The sequence below is a fragment of the Ixodes scapularis genome, unplaced genomic scaffold, assembly GCF_016920785.2.
Source record: "Ixodes scapularis isolate PalLabHiFi unplaced genomic scaffold, ASM1692078v2 PGA_scaffold4__175_contigs__length_147842914, whole genome shotgun sequence".
Classification (NCBI taxonomy): domain Eukaryota; kingdom Metazoa; phylum Arthropoda; class Arachnida; order Ixodida; family Ixodidae; genus Ixodes; species Ixodes scapularis.
In genome coordinates this window covers 113394099-113416098 of record NW_024609879.1, presented here as the reverse complement: position 1 = coordinate 113416098, position 22000 = coordinate 113394099, and the positions used below count along the sequence as shown (strand labels likewise).

The following is a 22000-nucleotide window of genomic DNA, read 5'->3' as shown; positions in this document are numbered from 1 at the left end:
ATGGAAAGTGTTGGGAAAGACTCGACACAAGCAGCTGTTGTGGCTTCTTCAATTGGTTGCATGGGAGCGGCCGAAAAACTTCCATACTCTACTGCGCTTTCTTCTCGAACAACTTCCCGCTTCTGCCACTTCTACTTCGCTGATACAGAGAGGCGGTACCGTTGCAATCAGTTTCCAAACGTTTCGACGACACGATTTCTGAAAGCTTTAACGAGCATTCTCGTGCGAAAGCGGTCCTTAAAGGCTGAACCGCATGTAAGCGATTTAGTGAGAGACGTGACGAGCGACAGCGACGAGAGTCAGCAGCGAGTGATGGAGATTTCTCACTGTCGCTCGTCGCGTCGCTCGGTGTTTGGATTTCTAGAATACGTCCTCATCGCCTTGGTCGCTTGCTCACGCCACTTCCCCGCGGCTTGCCTCATCGCGCGATTGAACGAGCGACAGCGAAGCGGGTCGACGTCGCCTGTCTCGTCTCTTGTCGAATCTCTTTCATGCGGGTCCCTAATAGAGGCAACAGCAACGTACGTTTAGAGGGAAGCTGCTGCTGCCGATGATGATAATCATTGTCTAGGAGAAGAGGGTACGTAAAGCCATCTTGCGGGCACGTATGGCAGGCGTACCGGAGCGCTGTGGGACGTGTAATGAACGGTGTTATGAATGGGCCCCAGACCATTTCTTAATGTCTGCATCGGACCGTTTGTTTTCGTCGAACGCCTCCCGCGGGTTCAAGATCATCTGACTCAGCGAGCCTGGCACCATCATCGCTTCGGAAGCACGCCTGCCCAGCAAACGCACGAGACGGGCGCCGAGATATATCCAGACTTTAACGTGTACAAGTCTGGATATAGCCTCCGAAGAGGGAAAACAACGTCTCAGGTTTCACCACCGAAACACCAGGGCACGATCCGGGGCGATGAGATCATCAGGAGATTCAGGACGCCTTCATTCAACGCGTAGACACGAAGGGTCGAAAGGCGGCACGTCATGTCTCGGCCCCGGACGGTGTTTTGACCAGCTGCGTGAATTCCAACGAGCCGGTGTTTCGGTGAGACTCTCGGCGACGTCTAGACCGACGGTGAAGTGTTAACGGCGGCTGAGTGTGCGTAATCATGGAATGTGGGGCGGTGTTTGAACAGGACACCTTTCTGTGATTGGCCGACTATCCTCCGATGTGGGGATCCCTACCTAGGAACCTAGGGAGAACCAAGTGTTTAAAATGAGCGAACTTTGAGAAGCAAATGTCTTCTATTTTCTGGTCTTGAACCAACTGTACAAATGTAAATGAAACGTCTATCGAAAAGTAACCCGCTTCCGAGGTCCATCTTCCTGATGTCCTGGTCGGTACCTGGCTCCGGCGGAGCCCGACAACAAGGACTACCCTGGGTTCGCTACAGACGCCTGTGAAGGGAATCTCGCGGCGCGACACTGTAACGACTATTCGGAAATTATTCGAAAAATATTCATAACTTTTGAAAATTATTGTTCGATTCGATTAACAAATCGAATAGGGTAATATTCGATTCGTTAATCGAAAATGACGAATATTCGCACAGTACTAATCGTTAATGAAAAACGCTGTTCAATATTTCAAGATAGTGCCAAATTTTAAAGTAGTTTACACTTCGAAGAGTACTGCTGATAGGTACAATGATGCCTTCTCTTTGGTTACTGAGAAGATCAAGAGAAATTGCTGGATAAAATTGCTAAATCTTTTTATAGTTCACTTTATTTTTACACTTTCCTAGTGAATGCACGCCAGTCACCAAGAAAACTACTGATGCTTAATGAATAAAACAAACAGAAAATACAAGCTATTAGCATGTTGGAACGATTGTTTCTTTCTAAATATCTTTGGGATAAACTTCACATCTAATCATTACATATCGCTGAAACAAAACACTGTGTTGTTTATGAGTAAAAACAAAATGCACTTGCAACAAATAATAAAGTAACAATGTTCTGGTATGAGATCTATAGACGACTACAGAGTGCGTGATGTAAAATTATTCTTGTGATCCCGAACGGCAACAAATGACGTCACAAAAAACAAATTTTTATGTTATCGGATGTCGCGACCCTTGCGGTTGGTTCTGGAAGTCACGGCAAAACGTACGAGCGAAGTGAAGTGCCGCTGTCGTCGCGGAGTTCCCACTCCTGGCTGCTAAAACTTCTGTTGCCTGTCAAGCTCGAGAGGGATTTGCAGGCAGTAGAACAGGCGTCTGCCACATTCATCACCTCTCGGCCAGAATCGCGTACGGCGACAACATGACACTTCTGAGACACGCCACTTTTTAGGACGTTTTGAGCAGACCAGTCGAAGACGCGTTCCATATGCACCGTAGTTGTACCTATTGTACTGCTTCAAACACAGTCCTAGTCATGTCGCTTGTTCCAGGAACGCGATAATGTAAGATAAATAAAAGGGTTACCCAAGGCCAGATACTATCAATATAGTTGAAATTAAAATTAATGTAAATTTATATATTTCTTGGTTTTATTTAATAAGGTACACCCCTTTTTAAACTCTATACTGATTCTAAAACAACACACGAGGGCCATTTAAACGTCTAGCGTGCATTATAATAACTCTAGGATTTTAAGCATTGAAATACAGAAAACCAGGCTATTAGAGCACAAAAGGCTGGGTGGTTACATTTGAGGTCAGACGGTGGAGTAGATTTTAAATTGTTGTTTATCTTTACTATTGGTTTTGCGTTTCGGCATGTACCAAAATAAAAACAAGGCTTAATATCAGAATCTTGAGAGATTTCGTTTTAAAGTGAATTTCTAAAGCAGCAGAAAATCTGACGGAATTGTGATGATTTTCGTTTGTAACATTTTAGATTCGCGCTTGAGTAATAATATCATGTTTCTCGATAGTTCACTTTTAATTCTCGCACCTACTTCTAGTAAAAACGAGCACCAATATTTTCTCACGGAGGATTAATGCAATATTGAGAAATTATAGTCTAATAAAGTTAGGCAAGGGGTCGTTCTGCAAAAGCACGCCCTGTTGATACAGGAAGATTTCAACGCATTGCAACATATTTTATTAGCCATTAGCTTCTAATAAAAATGCTTGCTAATAGCTTATACGCATACAAACCATTTTCTACTTCCATAAATAATAAATTCTTGCTGGCTAAAATTACAAAATTCTACATTGCATAGCGTTTGCAAAATGAGACTGATATAAGCATGTAGTAACGAAATGTTTCTCCACCTGTATACGTAAAGACAAATCCACCACTGTACTTCTTTTTGTACTACTTTTACCTGATCGTTTACATCTAGAATTACTTGAAACCCCTCACGGGATATAATACAATAGTGTAAGCCACAACGAATGCACTGAAAAAATGTAAAATGCACTGTAAAAATGTATAGTGTCAGCCACAACACATAACAAAATGTTGTGAACCCGTTGTTTGGGGTTTCGAGTAATAAGTCATCGTGTAAATGTCTTTATAAAAAAGAAGTCACCTAAATTTAGGATTCATCAGTGGCATTCACCAGTTGCCGGCCGCCCTCTGGCTCATGACTATAGGGAGAGCAAGTCGTTTGCATCTTGCGCAAGGGTTGCGGTGACGTCAGCACGACGCCCAGTTCTGATTGGCCTTAGTTAAAGTTGTTCCTCCCGGTGGTGTGGGAGGTAGGTTCCGCTTCGATGGTCTGCAGCGTGGTGGCACGAACGTCGCTGAGTGACGGGTCGACTCACTGCTTGAATAGAACTATGTGCATTTATTTACACTCTAGTTACAAGTCCCAACTTGGGAAACCATCCTGCTTCGTCTAAAGTCTTGACCCCCGTCCCCAATTTCTCTCCATCAAATCCAAAGTCCGAATCCCTCAAAATCTTCTCCGCGCTCTTTTTGTAGGCCCGTAGGGGCCTCTTTTCCCCTCAGGAACCGACCAATCTCTTCAAACTCCGCCACTCACACGTGGTACACTGTTCTCCAATGGTCGGCGAGCTGTCATCCTGACGCCCCAACCGTCAAACCTAAATTCCTCGTAGAGTTGTTCTCTGCAATTTTTCCAGCCTGACTGGCGCCAACCGCTAAGTTATTGCATTGGGCAAAAAGGACAATTTTACACAAAGCGGCAAAACCCTCTGCATACACGCACATTCGGTTATAAGCCACAAGCATCTTCCAGCGCGGGCTCTTTCGGTCCCGGTCCGAGCAGACCCCCGAAACACGAGACGCTTCTTAACGACCGGCGGGGAGACCGCTCCCGCGTCGCGGCCGCTCTGGCCCCGCCGACCCAAACGTAGAAAGCTAAAAAAACACAATGCCGACGCAACTCTGGAAAGATAAACTTTCCTAACCAAAAGAAAACACCTTAATTAATAAGCATGACTCCTAAATACTTAACTGCCTTGATTGAAAGGTTAGTGGGTAGACTTCAATGCTAGATGCCTCGAGGTCTTCGCACTATTATTTTCAATCAGCCGATAAGAGCTCGACATTCTGACATCACCGCGACCCCTGTGCAAGAACTAGACGAGCTTACCCTCTGCATTGCACAACACCTCACAGGAATCCAAGTTTTCCTTTGTACGATAAACGGCATGTTTAAATATCTGTTGATATCCTTGCGCGTTCATTCTATTTTCATTACAGGTGTTTGTGCGAATATTTTGAGATTTTTATTAAAATAGGGTGGTATGGAAAAGAAAGAAACTATCTGAGGGAACAAACAGTCACCCAGGGCGGACGTCAGGATTATTGCAAAAACCCGCTACTTATTTACCAAAATATTTACATGAAAATTAATTAGCATTAAAATTAGTCAAAATATACACATGTTTCAAATAAATTCATTCATTTAGGAAGATTTGAAGCCGGTTGAAGCGGGGGAGTGCACTGACCTTTCCGCTAGGGCAGCAGGCGGAAGGCTGGGGATGCGAAAACGCAGTAGATCAGATAATAATCCAAGTTTTTGCTTTTCCAGCCTTCCGTTGGCTACAACAATGGTTCCTTTAGCATTTTCCCGCGCTTCTCACCTGCTTCAAGTCTTGCTAACAGTAACTTATTTAGGGGGTTTTGACGACGCTCAGCAAGTTCATAATTTAAGCTTTCTTTATTTTTATTAATGAGAACAGTAATAGGTAAATATTACGTAATTATTTGGCTCATTTGTGTGTCTCTTGCAACCTCGATGTCCGCCTGTCAGTTTCTTTCTGACTCATTTTTTTTACCACCCTATTTATAGGGAGTTTTGAAAGTATTAGAAGAAACAGCAGGTATTTTTTGTGGTAAACAAAAGCGCTGATTATATTTTTGTCTGTTTTCAGTTTGCGACCTACGCTGGTTTTTATTTGTTATTTTTAATTATCATCACCATTGTACGCACAAGTGTATCCCTTTTTTCAGAAACACAAGTCTGAGTGTCCGAAGATCGAAAGGAAGTGTTCCGACTGCGGTGCCAACGTTCTCAATGAAAAAATACAAAATCATCAAGAAGAGGAGTGCCAGAAGCGAATAGTTTTTTGTGACGCCTGCAAAAGTGCAATGTCTTATGATGAACTCAGCGTAAGTTGTTTTTAAGACGCGGAAAGAGTTGCATTACTTGCTGTCTCTCTTGCGCTGCTGTTTCTTAAAATAATACCCACAGTATCTCTTAAGCCCAGAGTTTTTTTTAATTTTTATGTTTCTCTTGCATTTATGTTTTGACGAAGAAAAGATTCCAATAATACTTAGAAGAAAAGACAAAAAACGAAAACTGGTTCAAAATTGCACCAAAAAAAGAAAAAGCTCCCGATGCTTAGCTTACAATGGCGCTCAGACGAGTGACGTAGTCATGAGTCAGGTTCTTAGTATTTCAACAGTGTGTTGTCTGCCCCTTCTTCAAAGACACGCCACTGAGATAGTGGCCTCGTTCGATTTACCTGCGCCAGCTGCACTTTGAACAAACCGTCGTATTCAATTTAAGGGTGCAGCCTATCTCAAAACAAAGGAAGTACATTAACTCGCACTTTTCTGCAGCGGTGCAGGCTGGTACAGGTCAAAAAAGAATAACCCCACTGACAACGTAATTGAGATGACTACGTGACTCTTTTAAGCGTCAGCGTGAGCAGAGCTTCGGGCGCTCTTTTTAGACGCGATTTTCAAATCGGGCGAAAGGTCGCGACAGCTAATCAGAGTATTGACTCCAGAAGCCATTGCCTGTTAGCACACTTTTTCAATTGGTGTAGCCTTTAATAGTAATTGTCAACAATAGCGCGATTGCCGTGCGCCCCATTGAAACAACATTGAAAAATATAATCAGCAGATGTTAATTAAGTGGCCGACCTACAGTGACTTGTATTCCCTCAAATAATGTTCGTCGAGCACGGGAAATATGTGTTGATACGGCAGCCATGCGACTCTCACTCCCTTTTCACAGAAAATAGTTTGAAATAAAGTTAAGCACACTGCATATTGTCCAGGTGTGGGACATACATTCATTTTATTTGGAGTATACCTACAGTTCTTAGTTCGTGATACTGACTTCTTCAACATTAATATTTTGTTTATATCGACATTTGCGCTCAGTGGAATTTGTTGACGGCATTTTTAATCAAAACCGATCTGTTAGATACCCGTACCTAGTCTAAAAGACGTTTGAATTTCTGAGAGCACTGTTGATGGGTATAGTATGATATCTTATCTCGAATAGAACGATAATTGGTCAAAATATATTCGCTGATGCTATTTCTATCTTGTAATTTGTTCCCTGTTTTTTGTGCGCATAAAAAATGTATACCAGCCCACTAGCGAAAATACCTATGTTTGAAGAAGACAACCAAAGAAGAAAACATTAAAAACTGAATCGAGCTTGGTTTCGTGTCAAACCATCTTGTGATCGATTCTATTACTACTGAATACATTACATTACTTTACAAAAAAAAATGCCTCGTTGCATACGAGTAAACGAAAAAAAAGACACTATAAAAATAATTAGACAACAGTTATTGGCTGTAAGTTCCAAAGACGAATACAAGGCGCGTGATGAACTAAGCTAGTAAAGACAGATAGTCTAGACGGCTTTCCCATTAATTAGGCAATTTTAGATGTATAGTTTCTTACCCTACTCCGGAATGTATGGAAAAATAGTGCACGTAGTACTTAGCATGTTTTATACTTTTATCACAATTTGAAGGATCATGACCAGGAATGCCTCGAGAAACCAGTGTTCTGCGACGACTGCGAGGGTGAGATACTACGGAAGGAGAAGTTCAAGCATGCCTTCGAGTGTCCAATGCGTCTTGTGTACTGCGAGAGCTGTGAAGGAGTGTACGCCTACTCTTTAGAAAAGGTGAGGAATAAAGTCGTGATTGGTTGTACTGCGGTACCTGGAATATGGAAAGCATCTTGGACTGGTGTGTTTAGGGTCCTATCCCGCCCTGAGATCAAAAGTGCTCCCAAAGAAGTAACAAATGACGTCACAAAAGTCAAATTGTCTTGTTATTGGATGTCGCGATGCTGGCGTTTAGTGCAACAAGTCATGGCAAAAGTACGGGTGAAGGCGAGTGTCGCTGGCGTCGTAGAATTTCAACTCCTGGCTGCTGAAGCTTGTGGGGACCCTCTCCCTGGCTCCTCCGCTCTCCGTGACCTTGCCGGTCCCCGCCGCCGTATTGTCGGGCGCTCCTTCGTTCCCGGTGACCTTCCCGTTTCACGTCGCCGGCCTGTCGCGGAATGTCCGAGCTCTCCGGGAGGGATGGGGCAAGCGCCCCCTCACCCAGCGCTGACGTCGGAGGGTCGGTCGCAGCAAGGTTCCCGATTGGACGGTCGGCGGGACAAGGACTTGGGAAGGTCTTAAAAGGGGAACGAAGACAAAGGAAGGGGCTTGGGCTGCCGACTTGACAAGGGACCGGTCATGGAGGCGAGCTCGGACGGCGCCGGACGCTGGCGCAGGGAGTGCGGGCACTACGTCGAGTGGCGGACTCGACAAGCGGACCGGACAGCGACCCTGGACGACGACGTCCCCATGACGCGGTGTGGACGACCACCGCTGGGACTCGGAGAAGCTGCTGTGGCAGCGCACTCTCCCCCGGCCTCGCTGTTAACCGTCCCCCGATCCCGAAACCCCCCAAGGCAATGAGTGAGTGATTAAACCCTTTTGCCGAGAGCGAAGTATTGCAGTGTCATATTCATACGGGAACAGGGTCTGTGGGAATCGGAGCTAGAAGATGCCCGCATAAACTGGCGTCCAACGTGGGGCCTGATTCTGGATCAGGCAGGCATTCCGATTTCTAACCTGTTTCCGGTTGAATTAAGCACTGTTTCGCGCTCTTTTTGGGGGTCATCTTTGTCGCGGGAGCGCCGCACGAAGTTTCGTTGCGGGAGCGCCGCACGGAGGCCCTGACATTATCGCCTGTCTGATTAGAAGGCGCGGATTTTGACCGCTGTTTTAAGGGATTAACCCTTTTCCCCAGCCTGTCAGGAATTCGCTTATCCCCGTTACGAGAAGCGCTTTGAGTGTTTGCTGTTCAGCGCACCGTTCGATGCCCTGGCAGGTTGATCCTGCTACGCAAAAGCGCTGTGTGCGTCGAAATTACCGCACCCCTCGAGGCATGTAGCGTCGGGCGTCCCCCCACCTACGCCTCCGGCCGTCCATGTCTGCTGGAAAGATGCCGGCTCACGCTTCGGGGGATGTGACGCGCCTAACCGCCTTTGTTCGCGTATCGATGTAATGGTTTGTAACGCTTGTTACGGATCGGACGCGTTAAAGAGGCATCGCTCTGGGTGGACAAAGCTCCCATTGCGGATGGCGGTTGCATGGACTGTGTTTGGAAATTATTCCCGCATTGCATTTTGTCCGGGAGGAGACTAGCGTCTCGGTTTGATCGCATGCTAGCTCCCAGTTGGCCTTGCTTGAGCTGTCGGCGCGGTTTTGAGCGTCGTTAGTTGACAGCGTTTTAAGGTACGGATGCGCTCTTGTGGTTCCGACCAAGATCGCTTTGAACGAGTACCTTGTGGCCAGAGGCTACATTTAGGGGCTCAGCCCACTAAATCGTGCCGGGTACGCGATGTCCGGTGCGTGGACATCGGAATCCCGAAAACGACAGAGTTTCCGTTTTCACTTTGTCAGTGGCTGTGCGTGTGTAATGCTCCGTGGAGTCCAGTCTGACGCGATGGGCATTACCCGTGCGTATCTGGTTGTAGAGTCGTGAGGCTGATCCCGTTTAATTGTGCGCACAGTTGGTTCCGGATCCTCACACCGCCATATCGATGGTTGAGCCTCGCGGCGGGAGGCACTCTTTCATTTCGTTTTCTCCGTCTCCGGAGGAGCGGCGGCCAGCGCGCGCTTTGCGCTGCTCGGATACAGTACGGTTCTCAGCCGTGCTTGGGTTCGCGTTGGGACGCGAGGGTGTAGAGAGCGTAATTGGTCGTGCAGAGACCTGGGTTAGAGATAAATTATAAATTTAGGGGAGAAAAGACAGCTAGGTGAGGAAAGAGCTGGGCTCGTGCAGTCAAAACCTGCACGAGGGGAGTGGCGGTCTTGCGAGTATGTGACGAGTGGTTCATAGTTTTATCCTGTACAGATGCGCGGTTGGCCCGGGAAAACGTACGGTTCACGTCGGCGGGTACGTGCCCGGGAAGCCTAGAAATTATGGCAGCGGCATGGCCGTCGGCGGCCTATAACTGTTGTGCGTTGGGTCAGCCCGTCGCTGTACTAACTGCAGCCTTTGCATGAATGGGTAGCGGGTGTTGGAATGCGGCGGTAAATGCCGTAGACACTTCGACGCTGCGGAAACTGTTTATGCAGAGCAAATATAGTTTATTAGCTCGTCCATCTCCAAGACTGGCCGGTTAGATTATTTGGCATTTTGGTATCGCGCTCGTTGCGCGGAAGTTGAGAGGTGCGCGTGTGGGATACTTACATTGTTCGAACCCTTCCTGTCCTTACAGTCGCAAGAAGACTTTTCAGTCATGCGGCGTGTTGACTTGGCTGGGGGCGAGCTTTGTGCGTAACCTACTGCGTTTGTATGTGGACACGTTGCTCGATTCGAGAACGTCGAAGAGTCGCGAGACGCGTTGATGGCGTACCTTTATTGCTCGATCCCGGGCGGCCTTTTCATCATCTGGAAGACTTTTTAGTTATGCGGTGTCGGGGTTTGGCCGAGGGAGAACTCTAACGTGCGTCGATGCGCTTATCGCGGTTGTCGAGCCCGTGCGGGGTTCGGTGCGGACCGCCGTTACGCGTTTGTCGCTCCTGTTGGGTGGTCACCTCCGAGCAGTGAAGCGGTAACGTCTGGTACATGCCCAGACGTTGCGGACATAGCCGTGTAAATAGGCTGTCCAATGAGATCTGCTGTTCGCACGATCCAGGTACTGTTCCCTTTGTACTGGTGTAAGTGGCCGGTACCACGGAACAACGGCCTCTCAGGAAGGTGATTACCCCTTCTGATGAAGGCGTGCTGCGCAGCTTGGCTGTAGCGTGTTTGTAGCTCGGGTAGCGTGAACGCCGAGTGCATGAGTGCCCGTCATGGGTTGTTGGCAGCGTGTTCCTTCCGAGTCGCACCTCGCGAACGGGACTGGATTTGTGACCGTTTCTGTTTTACGGAAGGTTATTCTTGGTTTTTGAGGTTTTATGCGTTCTTCGCGAGTGTGTTTGAGATTAATATTGTTGTCAGAGGTGTGCGGTTCTGACGCTCTGGTAGATTGCTTACTGTTTTAAAAGAATGCAGTTGAGTTTGATAGGAGCAAATGTTGTATAGTGGGTGTATGTACGATTTGAGTATACAATGAGTGCTCACGCTTTTTAGTTCAGGAATAGATTTCCTCTTATGTACCTCTTGAACGTGTAGCGTGACGTTCTTGATGATTGCCTGCCCGTTAGTATTGAAATGAAGAGTTTTGTTTTTATTTCGTGGCATGTCCAACGATCGAAAGATTTTGGTTTCGTCGCGCTGTCTGATATAGCGTGCCGCTATTCGTTTTTGCGCGATTCGCTGTCTGTTACGTTAGGGACGGAAGCGAACTTTAAGTGCCGGCGTGTTGTGTGTGCCTGAGTGCCCGTCCGTGTTGTGAGCTGTGGTGCTCCGGACCAGTTCGTGGACCGTGCTCCGTCGGTCACGAGCTTCCCAGTGAATCAACGTTCACCGCTGACCTGCCTGGTTTGATGCCATCATCATCATCGAGGGTGCTCGTCGTCATCGGCGACACTCAGCTGAACGAGCTCCCTGCCCAGGGTCCTGGGGACCACGCAACCTCAAGCCCCCCGGGGTCCGAGCCTTGAGGGAGGGGAGGTGTGGGGACCCTCTCCCTGGCTCCTCCGCTCTCCGTGACCTTGCCGGTCCCCGCCGCCGTATTGTCGGGCGCTCCTTCGTTCCCGGTGACCTTCCCGTTTCACGTCGCCGGCCTGTCGCGGAATGTCCGAGCTCTCCGGGAGGGATGGGGCAAGCGCCCCCTCACCCAGCGCTGACGTCGGAGGGTCGGTCGCAGCAAGGTTCCCGATTGGACGGTCGGCGGGACAAGGACTTGGGAAGGTCTTAAAAGGGGAACGAAGACAAAGGAAGGGGCTTGGGCTGCCGACTTGACAAGGGACCGGTCATGGAGGCGAGCTCGGACGGCGCCGGACGCTGGCGCAGGGAGTGCGGGCACTACGTCGAGTGGCGGACTCGACAAGCGGACCGGACAGCGACCCTGGACGACGACGTCCCCATGACGCGGTGTGGACGACCACCGCTGGGACTCGGAGAAGCTGCTGTGGCAGCGCACTCTCCCCCGGCCTCGCTGTTAACCGTCCCCCGATCCCGAAACCCCCCAAGGCAATGAGTGAGTGATTAAACCCTTTTGCCGAGAGCGAAGTATTGCAGTGTCATATTCATACGGGAACAGGGTCTGTGGGAATCGGAGCTAGAAGATGCCCGCAAGCTTCCTTGCCACTGTCAAGGTGGAAAGCGACCTGCAGTAGAACAGACGTCTGCCCCATTCACAACCGCTGTTGTGACACCGCGACGATCGCGCCCGGCGACAATATGACACTTTTGTGACGTCATCAGGGGGAACTGGAGGGACCACTTCTTAGGACGCGGAAAACACTCCAGTCGGAGACGCGTTCCATGTACCGCATAGTTGTGCGCAGTAGGTTTCCGTACACATTGTCATAGTCACGTGGTTTGTACCGAAAACGGGCTAATGGAAAATACAAAAAGGTCTACTAATTAGATTATAATTATCTATAGACCTTTCCATCGCTCATCACACGGGCGAAAAATGCTGAATCAGTGAGCTGTGGACGCACGCTCAGCGTCCGATGTACAGCTGCAACGGAAAAAGAGTAGCACAAGAGACCGATGACCGGAGCCGCAAAACCGCGACACGCGGCGCTATTGTCCCCGAGCTCGCCGATAGCGAGAGTGCAAGTCATGTTGCATTTTTCAATGTGGGGGTGGCCGGCAGAAAGTTGAGGGATAAGATAGCTTTCAAAATGCAGGCTTTCAAATAAGCTGCTTGCTGCCGGCCGCCCCCGCGTTGAGACATGAAACGTGACTGTCACTTTCGCTATTGGCGCGCTCGGGAACAAGAGCGCCGCGTGTCGCGATTTTGCCGCTCCGGTCATCGGTCACTTGTGCTACTCTTTTTCCGTTGCAGCTGTACCACACACCAGACCAACAGCGCATGCTCAGAAGGCGTTCCACAGCCCAGCAGACAAAGATGGTGTTGTAAGTCTGAACTCTGACTCGGAGCTCGGGAGGGCAAGAAACAGTAAAACCGACAACGAGATGGCGATAAATCTCACGTGGTACGGCACAGCGTAAGAGCGTAAACAGACAGGACGAAAAAATAAGTACACACAAAGAAGAAAGACGAGCACGAGGAAAGCACGTGGATGCTCGGGTAATCTCGACTGGCACCTGACGGACTGAGCTTTTCCCGCGGCCTCACGTCATGTTTACACCACCTCGGGCGAACTTGAGCAAGACAAGACGCCTGCTGCCGCCATCGACCATCTCGGGGTGCGAAAAGTGGACCGGGAAAGAAGCGGAATCTGAAACGTCGGTCGGAGGAGGAGAAGGAAAATGATCACCGGACGACGGGCTCTCAGGGAACATCGAAAGAGGAACGCAACGAAAGACTCCATGCAAAGGAACTTTTCTCTGTTTAACGAAGCTTGAGTTGTAGATTTAGACTAATAAACAGTTCGTATTGGGTTAAACCTTGCGGTTGTTATTGACAACAGATGGCAGCGCGCAGAAGTTTATTCTTTGCAAAGGTCTATACTTGAAATAGATCTTAATGTATGTTTATATATTTTTGATATTATTTATTAACGTACACCTTTGTTTAAACTTTTACCAATTCTAAAGTGAAGCCGATATCAGTGGGGTTTATTAATTGTGTGGGCGCTAATACTAGACACCACAATTTCTACAGTGCGTCAAAAAGAAGAGTGAGATCATGGTAGGAAATACAGACAAAAATCTGTCATAACACAACATGGTTGGGTGGTTTCATTTGAGTTCAGGAAATGGTACTGATTGTAATTTCTGGCTTTCTTTAAATGTTTTTATGTTGCGGCGTACGCTATACAAAAGACAACGCTTTACATTTCAAAGCTAAAATATATATTTAGTAAAAACAATTCAGCTGGAGCGTGAAGGATGGTGGAATATTTAATTGTCGTCCCTAACTTGTTACATTCGCGCTTGAGTCTAAAATATTAACCACGGATACTTCATACACCTGAAAAATATTTTCGTTTCCCCATTTATTGTTGTAGTAAAGCCGAGCAACCAATCTTTTCTTACAGCCTAGTCAATGATGACGTAATGCAATGTTGACACATTATAGTCTCGAATCAATTTTAGCGAGTGATTGCTCTCCAAAAAAACAAACACTGTCGGCAAAAGAAGCTTTTAATGTAGAGGCGTTATTAGAATCGAATGATAAGGCTTACTAATCAAATACTCACTTCAAAATAAGTAAAACGATATTAAGATAATAACTGCTTGCTCGAAATATTTATAGTTTCTATTGTGTATAGCGTTTTCAAATGATACAACCATTTATTTAAGAATGCAATGTCCGTCCGTCTCTATTGATATCATAAAGGTTGCAGCAATGTAGCTCTGCTTGAAAGCAACAAAGAAGTGAATAAAACGAAAATATTTATTTCAACAACAAGTCGGTGCCTTGACCGCCGTATATTAAAGTTAAGTTTGTACACAAGAAATTAAGATGAACTGGTGGCGCTAGAAGCTCTCCGTTTTGTTTTAGAGACAAGGTGACATTGATGATTGTAGTTGACGCTTTATATTCTTCTTCATGACCTGATCCGTATATTTAATTTCAGGAGCACAGGAAGCAGTGTGAAAAAAAGAAACTTGCTTGCGAGTACTGCGAATTGGAACTGAAAGGCGATGATGAAGTGAGTATGGGTTCTAAATGTCAAAGCGGGCAATTGGCTTGATTTTTAGACTACGATGTTAAAAGAAAGTGTCTATTCTTCCGGCATTAAAGATAATAATTTCCCCAAAATTCTACCTGCAGTCGCCTCCTGTTGGCAGCGGCCATTAGCTCATAAATCAACGTTTCGGCCGTGGACAGATCGTTTAAACGACGAGCACTGTTTCATCAATAGATCGTTTCACCGACAGCTCGGATTAGCTTTTTTTCTGTAATGAGCCGCCCCTGACTGTCATTGCCAAGCGGCGTTAACGGGTGGGCCGAGTATGTTATTACGCGCTCCAGTGACGCGCGACCAAATGTCCCTGCAGCGTGGAATTCGAGTAACCTGTGTCATTGAAACGTGTCCATGAGACCTGTATCCGCACAGCGTTGTCCACGAAACATGTTTACACGAAATGAAGTGACAATAAGAAACTTGGTAGTCTAACGGCAGTCGTTGCGTAGTTTCTGATAGCGAATGGGAAGTGACTGCCGGGAGAATTTCATAGATTCTGCCATCTGTGGGGAAAATAGACACGGCCATGTTTAGATTGTTTGGGCGGCGTAGGGTACTTTTTTTTTTTTTGCGCGCATCAGTGTTCTCTGTTTATCTAGTACTGGCACCAGAAACATTTATCTGTGCAACCTTGTAACTTTATTTTCGGCGTATCAAATAATTCGTTAGGTGCAGCTTCCATTGGGAAAATATTTCCATCCCACCACAATCGTGGCCAAGGTAGCGTTAATTCACCTTTTTGATAAAAATTACAGTTTATTATTTCTTTGTATTAATAATATTATTAATAGTTGTAGTCCTAGCCATACTCATAGTCATTTGTATTGAAGAACATTCATGATGGTACACAAGAGTGCGGGGGCAATAATGCCATTAAAGGCATGTGTGACGCCGCCCAACTAAACGTTATAAAGATGATTGTACTAGCATCTACGACAACAAAAGCAGTAACTGCCGTACAAAGAAATCGGCGAAAGCAAGGTATAAAACAGTTTGGAAGACAAAACAAAAAGCTAGATGACAAGTATAATTTAAGTTGACACGCCGTAGGTATAAAAATCATTGGGAAGCATAACCGTTAGAAAAGACAAAATCCTATCATTGCCTCCAGCTGTCTCATGCAGTTAGCCTGCAGAATTTTAGAACGCCTATTATTAACGACATCTGGCAGATAATATTCGCGTGTAGTCCTGCCGTTGTAAGTCCGGACAAAGGAAATTTTGTAAGTATATTGAAAACAAAGAGAATGAGGTGAAGGGTTTTCGGTTTTTAAATCATCTGACCGAAAGTGGCGTAGGACAACAGTCCTAATAAATAGTGTTCCGAGACGTGGCAATATTAAATAGTAAGACAAGACAGTACCGTCAGGAATTTGCATGGCATAAGAATCACTTTTCAGTATTTTTGTTTTCAAAATAGAATCCACTTCGTTATTACAGTAGCCGGAAGAGTGTCCAAACACCGCAACTCTATATGTGAATTCACTATATGCAAGCGCATGAATGATTAAATTACGTAATGAAAAAGGCATAAGTGGTCTGTTATAACAGGCAACAGGCACTCCTCAGTTTTGCACAAAGGGACATCAGTTGAATACCCCAGATTAAACTACAGTCAAGAACAACGCCGAGGTATTTTACACTTTCAACATATACAAAAGGAAAACATTTGCAAGATACGCATTTTGAGTGATCTAAAATAATAAATAAATTCACTCCTACGTATTTAAGGGGATTATGGAAAAAATATTTTTACCTTATTTACATTGATGGCGATAAGATTTTGTTGAAACCATTTTATGACCGCAGTCGCAGCGCATTGCATTGAGCGGGCAGCATCTTCGTAATTAATATGACGCGTAACCATGACAGTATCGTCTTCATATTAATAGATTTTGGCTTCAGAAATATATGTATGAATATCATTAATCAACAAATTAATTCTGTCTAGGTAGAATTGATCTTAGGATTGTTCGTAAACTTCGCGACTCTGCTGCTATTACATGTTGTGAGCAATTTTGTAAGGTAGCTTGAAAGAAATAAAAAGAAAAGCAGACCACAAAGCTCAAAACAATATAACTGCTTTACTAGGAGGGAATGGCTAATAGAATCAAATGGTTTCGATACATCTAAAAAATAGCGCAGCTAACAAAGTGTTTCTCAAAACCGTAAAGTAGCAAATCTGCAAAATACTCTAGCAATGGGTATGTTCCCCTCCCCTGAACAAAACCAAACAATGCAGATTGCTGGGCTAGTTGGTACTGTGACTTTGACGTCATGATGGCGCTTAAGACGAGGACAAAAGGGAGACTAGACAAAAGGAAGCGCTACTTCAACTGTTTATTTTTTTTTTTAAAGGGGGGGGGGGGGGGGGTGGGGACATATATACACTCAAACCGCTTCACCTCAGCCAATTCCAGGACTCATCGTCGCTCGCGAAAACGCTAACTCCTTGTCTAACAGGTCCATGGAGGCAGCACTGACGCATTGTTTTCCAGGCTGAACAAGGGCCTGCATCCACAATCGTGACAATGAACTGAAAGATGACCGTTGCGGTGGTTATTAACATTCAAATTGTGCTCTCGTAACTTATCATTTAGGCATCTGCCTGTTTGCCCGATGTACTTTTTACCGCATGACAACTGAATCACGTACACGATTCCCTCTGCGCAACCGACAAACAGGTTTCTATGCTTCTTGCCACAGCACAGGGGGCCCTCCGCGAAAGGGGTTCGTTAATCTGCACAACCTGATTAGCTTCTCCGGAGCCGAGAAAACAACCTTCGTATTCACTCGGTTTGCTATTTTCTTAAGGTTGTGCGCAGCTTTGTGCATATAGGGAACAACCCCTATCTTTTGTTTAACTTCTTTCTCTTTGACTAAACCCGGAAAAGGGTTATCTTGAACACTTAGCCCCCTGAGAACGCCTTCCACAACAGACACCAGCACACTCTTGGGATAACCGGCTGATAACAGGCGCTCTGACTGCTTCCCCAGACTTGAATGTGCCACATGGTTACACGATCTGCGAAGGGCGTTCACAAAACACAACTTCACAAAACCTCTTTTGACGAGTTTACAATGGGATGACTTATACGGCAACAGGGGCTTATTGGCCCTGGGCTGGTAGGTCCAACAAACATGATGATCCGGCAGGGTTAGCTTGAGGTCTAGAAATTGTATGACGTTATCTATTGAAAGCTCATGTGTGAGCTGGAAGGGGAATAGGGCATCTCCAAAAGTCCACGACGGAGTGAAACCGGGACGTATCGTGGTCAAGAAAGACTAAAAAATCATCTACATACCTAAAAACTTTCCTCCATTAAAACCACTCAGGCGGTCCGGAAAGACGTTGTCATGATGGGCTAAAAATATATAGCTCAGAATAGGCGCTGAACACGAACCGATACATACGCCTCGTTTTTGGAGATAAACACCGTTATTCCACTCCGCAAAAGTCAAATTAAAATAAAATTAAAGCAATCCAACATGTTTTCCACAGTCATGCCAGCTTCATTTTGCTTCATGCCCGTAACTCTTAATACAGTCTTCCACGCAACCCGACATTTTGTCATGGGGTAAGGAATAATACAGATCTTTGATGTCAAAAGAACAGGCCAAAAAAACTTTGTTAGTGTTCGTCTTCAAAAATTCAACGACCTCGTTAGGGCCCCTGATCAAAAAAGGGTCGTCAATGCTTAGGATTTTTAGTTTTTCTAGTAGAAAGGTACCAATCGACTTCTGCCATATGCCTTGCTCTGAAACTATCCCCCTCAACGGGCAGTTTACTGTGTGGGTATTAGCACTGAACAAAATTTGCAGGCACCCGCTCTTGCTATTATCAATGCTGTTTACCAAACGGCCAAGTTCTAACCGATTGCACAGATTCCTTCCTTCTAGTTTAAGCTTCTTCAGTGACATATCCTGCCGCTGAGTGAACACGGAGGAAAGGGCTTTCGAGGGCTTTGCTACCAGACACGCCCTCCGTTAACACAACAAAACCTACTTCTTTGTCGGTGGGGAGGACTGACAACCGCCGTTCCTTCAGAATGGAGGCCACGTGTTTAACCGGCACGCGAGACAATGACTGATTGATATGAGGGAGCACATCAACACCATCGGAAATGCATCTCTCAAGCTCGTCCACCGGAGCGCACCTAGAGACCGCCCGGACGAGGCCAAGTAATTCCGGTGCACTCGAGCACACGTCTAGCATCACTAGGGAGGTCCACTTCGCTCACGGTCTTGACGGCTCCAGTAGCCGCAGGTCGCCTCTTGGGTACGCCTCTGGGAAGTCGCTGTAACGACAGCTGCCAAAGAAACTCCGTGGTTCGGTCCACAATGATGACGACATAACATGCAACTTACGTTTTTCGAGAATTTAAGGAATAATCGGTAACAGAGAAATCGGGCGGTAGTCTTTAATCTGAATAGCTGCTCCACCTTTGAACAAGAGCCTTACAATGGCGGTTTTTTGTTCTTGTGGAATATCGCAACTCGTTATAAAAGCATTAAGCATACGAAGAAGCACGTGTTTCATAACCTTGGTTTAACAATAGCAATAACAATAACAGCAATAACAGTGACAATAATAATAATGAATAATAATACAGGATACGATGCAGCGTCGAGCTAGATTCGATCGCCTCGCCGCCGTTTTGGGTGCCGCGGCAACTCCAGTATCACAACTTCGGGAGCGAGACATAACAGAACGGAGAAGATGAAACTCACGCCGTGCCGCGAATTACTTGTAAACAGCCCTAACAAATAAAAAAAAAAAAAAAAAAAAAAAAAAAAAAAAAAAAAAAAAACGCTCCGAAGTAAAAAAAAAATGATATGAAATATTGGATTATTTGGCACAAACGCTCGGAGCCTGAATAGCTGCTCTTTTAGCATGTGCTATAGAAAGTGCTAGACGAGCAAGCTATCCGCGCGTCGTTGGCGTCTGCTTGATTGTGTGTTGTGACTTCCCGGGAGTAACCGGGCATCTACTGAGCAAGATGCGAGTCTGGCACTCGCGTTTCTAAATGCCAAAGCATTTAAAAACGAGAATGGCAGTTCCTCGCGTCTTGCAAAGAATTGCAATATTATAAAGGGTGTCCCCGAAAATGTTTCATATCCTTCACACTATAGGTATGTACCATATGTTGAAGAGCTGACATACTTCTTTCCGCCCGTGTTCGCGAATTGTGCGATAGAAAAATGGCCGTTTTGGAAATAATTGTAAATATACGAAATGCTTCGGGCACACAAAAAAGTGGTGTTTTTTAGTTAAAAAATAAACTACCCATCGTCAAACACTTAGTTCCCGTCCAAATGTAGCGCGAGCGGCCGGAACCAGGCGCCAAACTTGAAAACAAAAAAGTTTAACGTTTTCGGAAATTTATTACAGTAAAATGGTGGCCGAAAACGCTTATGAATACATGGAAGTATCCAAGAGAATGGGGGCACTGCCGAGCACAATTAGCTTAAACATAAAATCACAAATATATGGTTGTGCAACTGGAAAAGATACGTGGACAGGAAGGTATACACGACGTTTCGGGCGGACGCCCTTCTTCTAGAATGGCGTCCGCCCGAAACGTCGTGTATATCTTCCTGTCCACGTATTTTTCGGGTAGCACAACCATATATTTGCGATTTCGCGAATGCATGGACCTGAATAGCGCAAACTACGGAGAATAAGCACCGTTTTTCCATTGAAAGTTTCAGAAAATCACTTAACTTTTGAATAAGATAATGGTTAGTTCAGAAACTTGAGCCTGGTACGGACCGCTAGCGCTACATTTTATTTGGGAGGACACTGGGCGTTCGACGATTGAGTTTTGCGGTTAAAAAATCCCCGGCACTTTGTTTTTGTGGCACGCTGTAGATAAGATGTCGCCTGTTAAGCCTGCTAATAGCCAAACCTCGTTAATTATGATCTCGCAGAAAAACGCGCACCTTGAAACCTGCGAAGAGGCTTTGATTGGATGTGCTTTTAAAGAGTTTGGATGCAACGAGAAAGTGAGTATATTGTGTTTCGCAACATTAACGTATGTTATAGTGTCAATACATTAGCTGGATTAAGACATGTATATGAATATATAAAAGATTTCTTGTCATTCATTTCCAGCAACACTTTTTCTTTTTTAGTCAGTTTATACGTTTGAAGATAAGCGCTCGTACTTTCCTTAAACCCCTACAAATATTTGAAAACAATTTAGACTAATAAACCTTGCTATGGAGAAAGCATATGGCTAAATATAGTGTTTTTCGGTTGTCGGCACACCAAAAATGCTTGTAGTTAACGAAGCAGATAGCATAGATCAGTTGTCGGGGCATATGGGGCAAAGCGCCTATCTTTATAAAGGACATGCATCTTATGGCTTGCAAATAAATTCAACTTCAACTTGAACTTGATTCTTTCTCTCCAGGGGAGACGGGGAGGGAGAGAAAAAAGCCGACTGTTGTCGCTTGACAGAATTTCTTCTAAACTCACGCACGTTTTGAATACTCTGTCTATGGAAACCAAGTGACTCTGTTAAGCTAGTTGTGTATGAAAAAATGGGATGGTAGTTGTTCTCCGGAAAATGTTTCAATGAAAAAGTTTATTTTCCTATTCTTTGCGATTCTAGTATTGCTAATGCGTAACCACTAGAGATTGCTCATATTCCGAGCTCTTTTCAACAACCGTTTTAAGGCCCCAAGGAAAGAGATGCTGGAACATGAGAAGGACCCCCACAATGGATTTCTTAATCAAGTTATCCTGGTGAGTATACGCTTTTTTTTTTGAGAGCGAATCTCTTTATGGAATTTTTGTGTGCGTCAACAAAAACTCAGAGGGCTCGTACCGGCCTGTCTTTGCCGTCGTTACAAACTCTTGCGAGCCTAGTTTCCTTTCCTTCCGCCTGGTGGCGGTCCCGTCGTGCGTGTCTATTTCCTCCGGCTCCACGGGGCGGCGATAGTCCTCGACATATGTGTGCGTACATTTCGTCACGATGACCACCGATCGAGAGAATAAATGTGTTCGTAACTCTGCTCAAAATACTGTGTCACGTCTGTGTCGTGTGCTAAACAGCACCGCTGGTCGCCCACCTTCACATAGTGGAATGGCTCATGGTTTTTCTTCTGTAGTGTTCCCTGTATAGGCGGTTAGTGGTGTATCTAGTGCACTCGTATACGGGGCGTTCCGCGAGCCGTTGACCAAATTGCATCCGCGAAAAGTACGCATTACACTGAAAGCGTTTTTTTCACGTTGGAGTTTGCCAAGAGGCATATATAGAAAAAACCTAAGGACGTTTGGTATAATTAAATTCTTGATAACGTTCCAGTAATAAACTATTTATATACTAAATTTCACGTAATTGTTTCATTTATAATCTTTTCTCGCATCATCAAAAACCACCAAATCAGCGGGTTCTACTCAGTTTGAACGTATTCTGGGTTTCGGATTTCTGTCGGAGTGCATGTTCGCGCCTGAGGTTCTGCTACCCGTTATCCAAGCGCGCGAATATCGTATCGTCTATCTCTCTCGAAGAGAGAGAAGTGTGGTGCGAGTCGGCGAACTAAAGCGCTGTGCTGTTCGAATGACAAGACAAGAATACGCTTTGATCCTTAGGTTC

General features: G+C 45.6%; 1 protein-coding gene across 4 annotated transcripts in view; it reads left to right on the top strand.

The window, feature by feature from the left end:
* The window catches only part of LOC115320779 (TNF receptor-associated factor 6), a 47017-nt gene that overhangs the window by 24030 nt on the left and 987 nt on the right, over positions 1-22000 (top strand). For all 4 annotated transcript variants that reach the window (XM_040220957.2, XM_042293366.1, XM_040220958.3 and 1 more), the window contains 5 exons: positions 5376-5534; positions 7144-7299; positions 14287-14361; positions 20328-20402; positions 21079-21147. In XM_040220957.2, coding sequence (XP_040076891.1) covers positions 5376-5534; positions 7144-7299; positions 14287-14361; positions 20328-20402; positions 21079-21147 — 534 coding nt within the window. The remainder of the gene's footprint in view (positions 1-5375; positions 5535-7143; positions 7300-14286; positions 14362-20327; positions 20403-21078; positions 21148-22000) is intronic.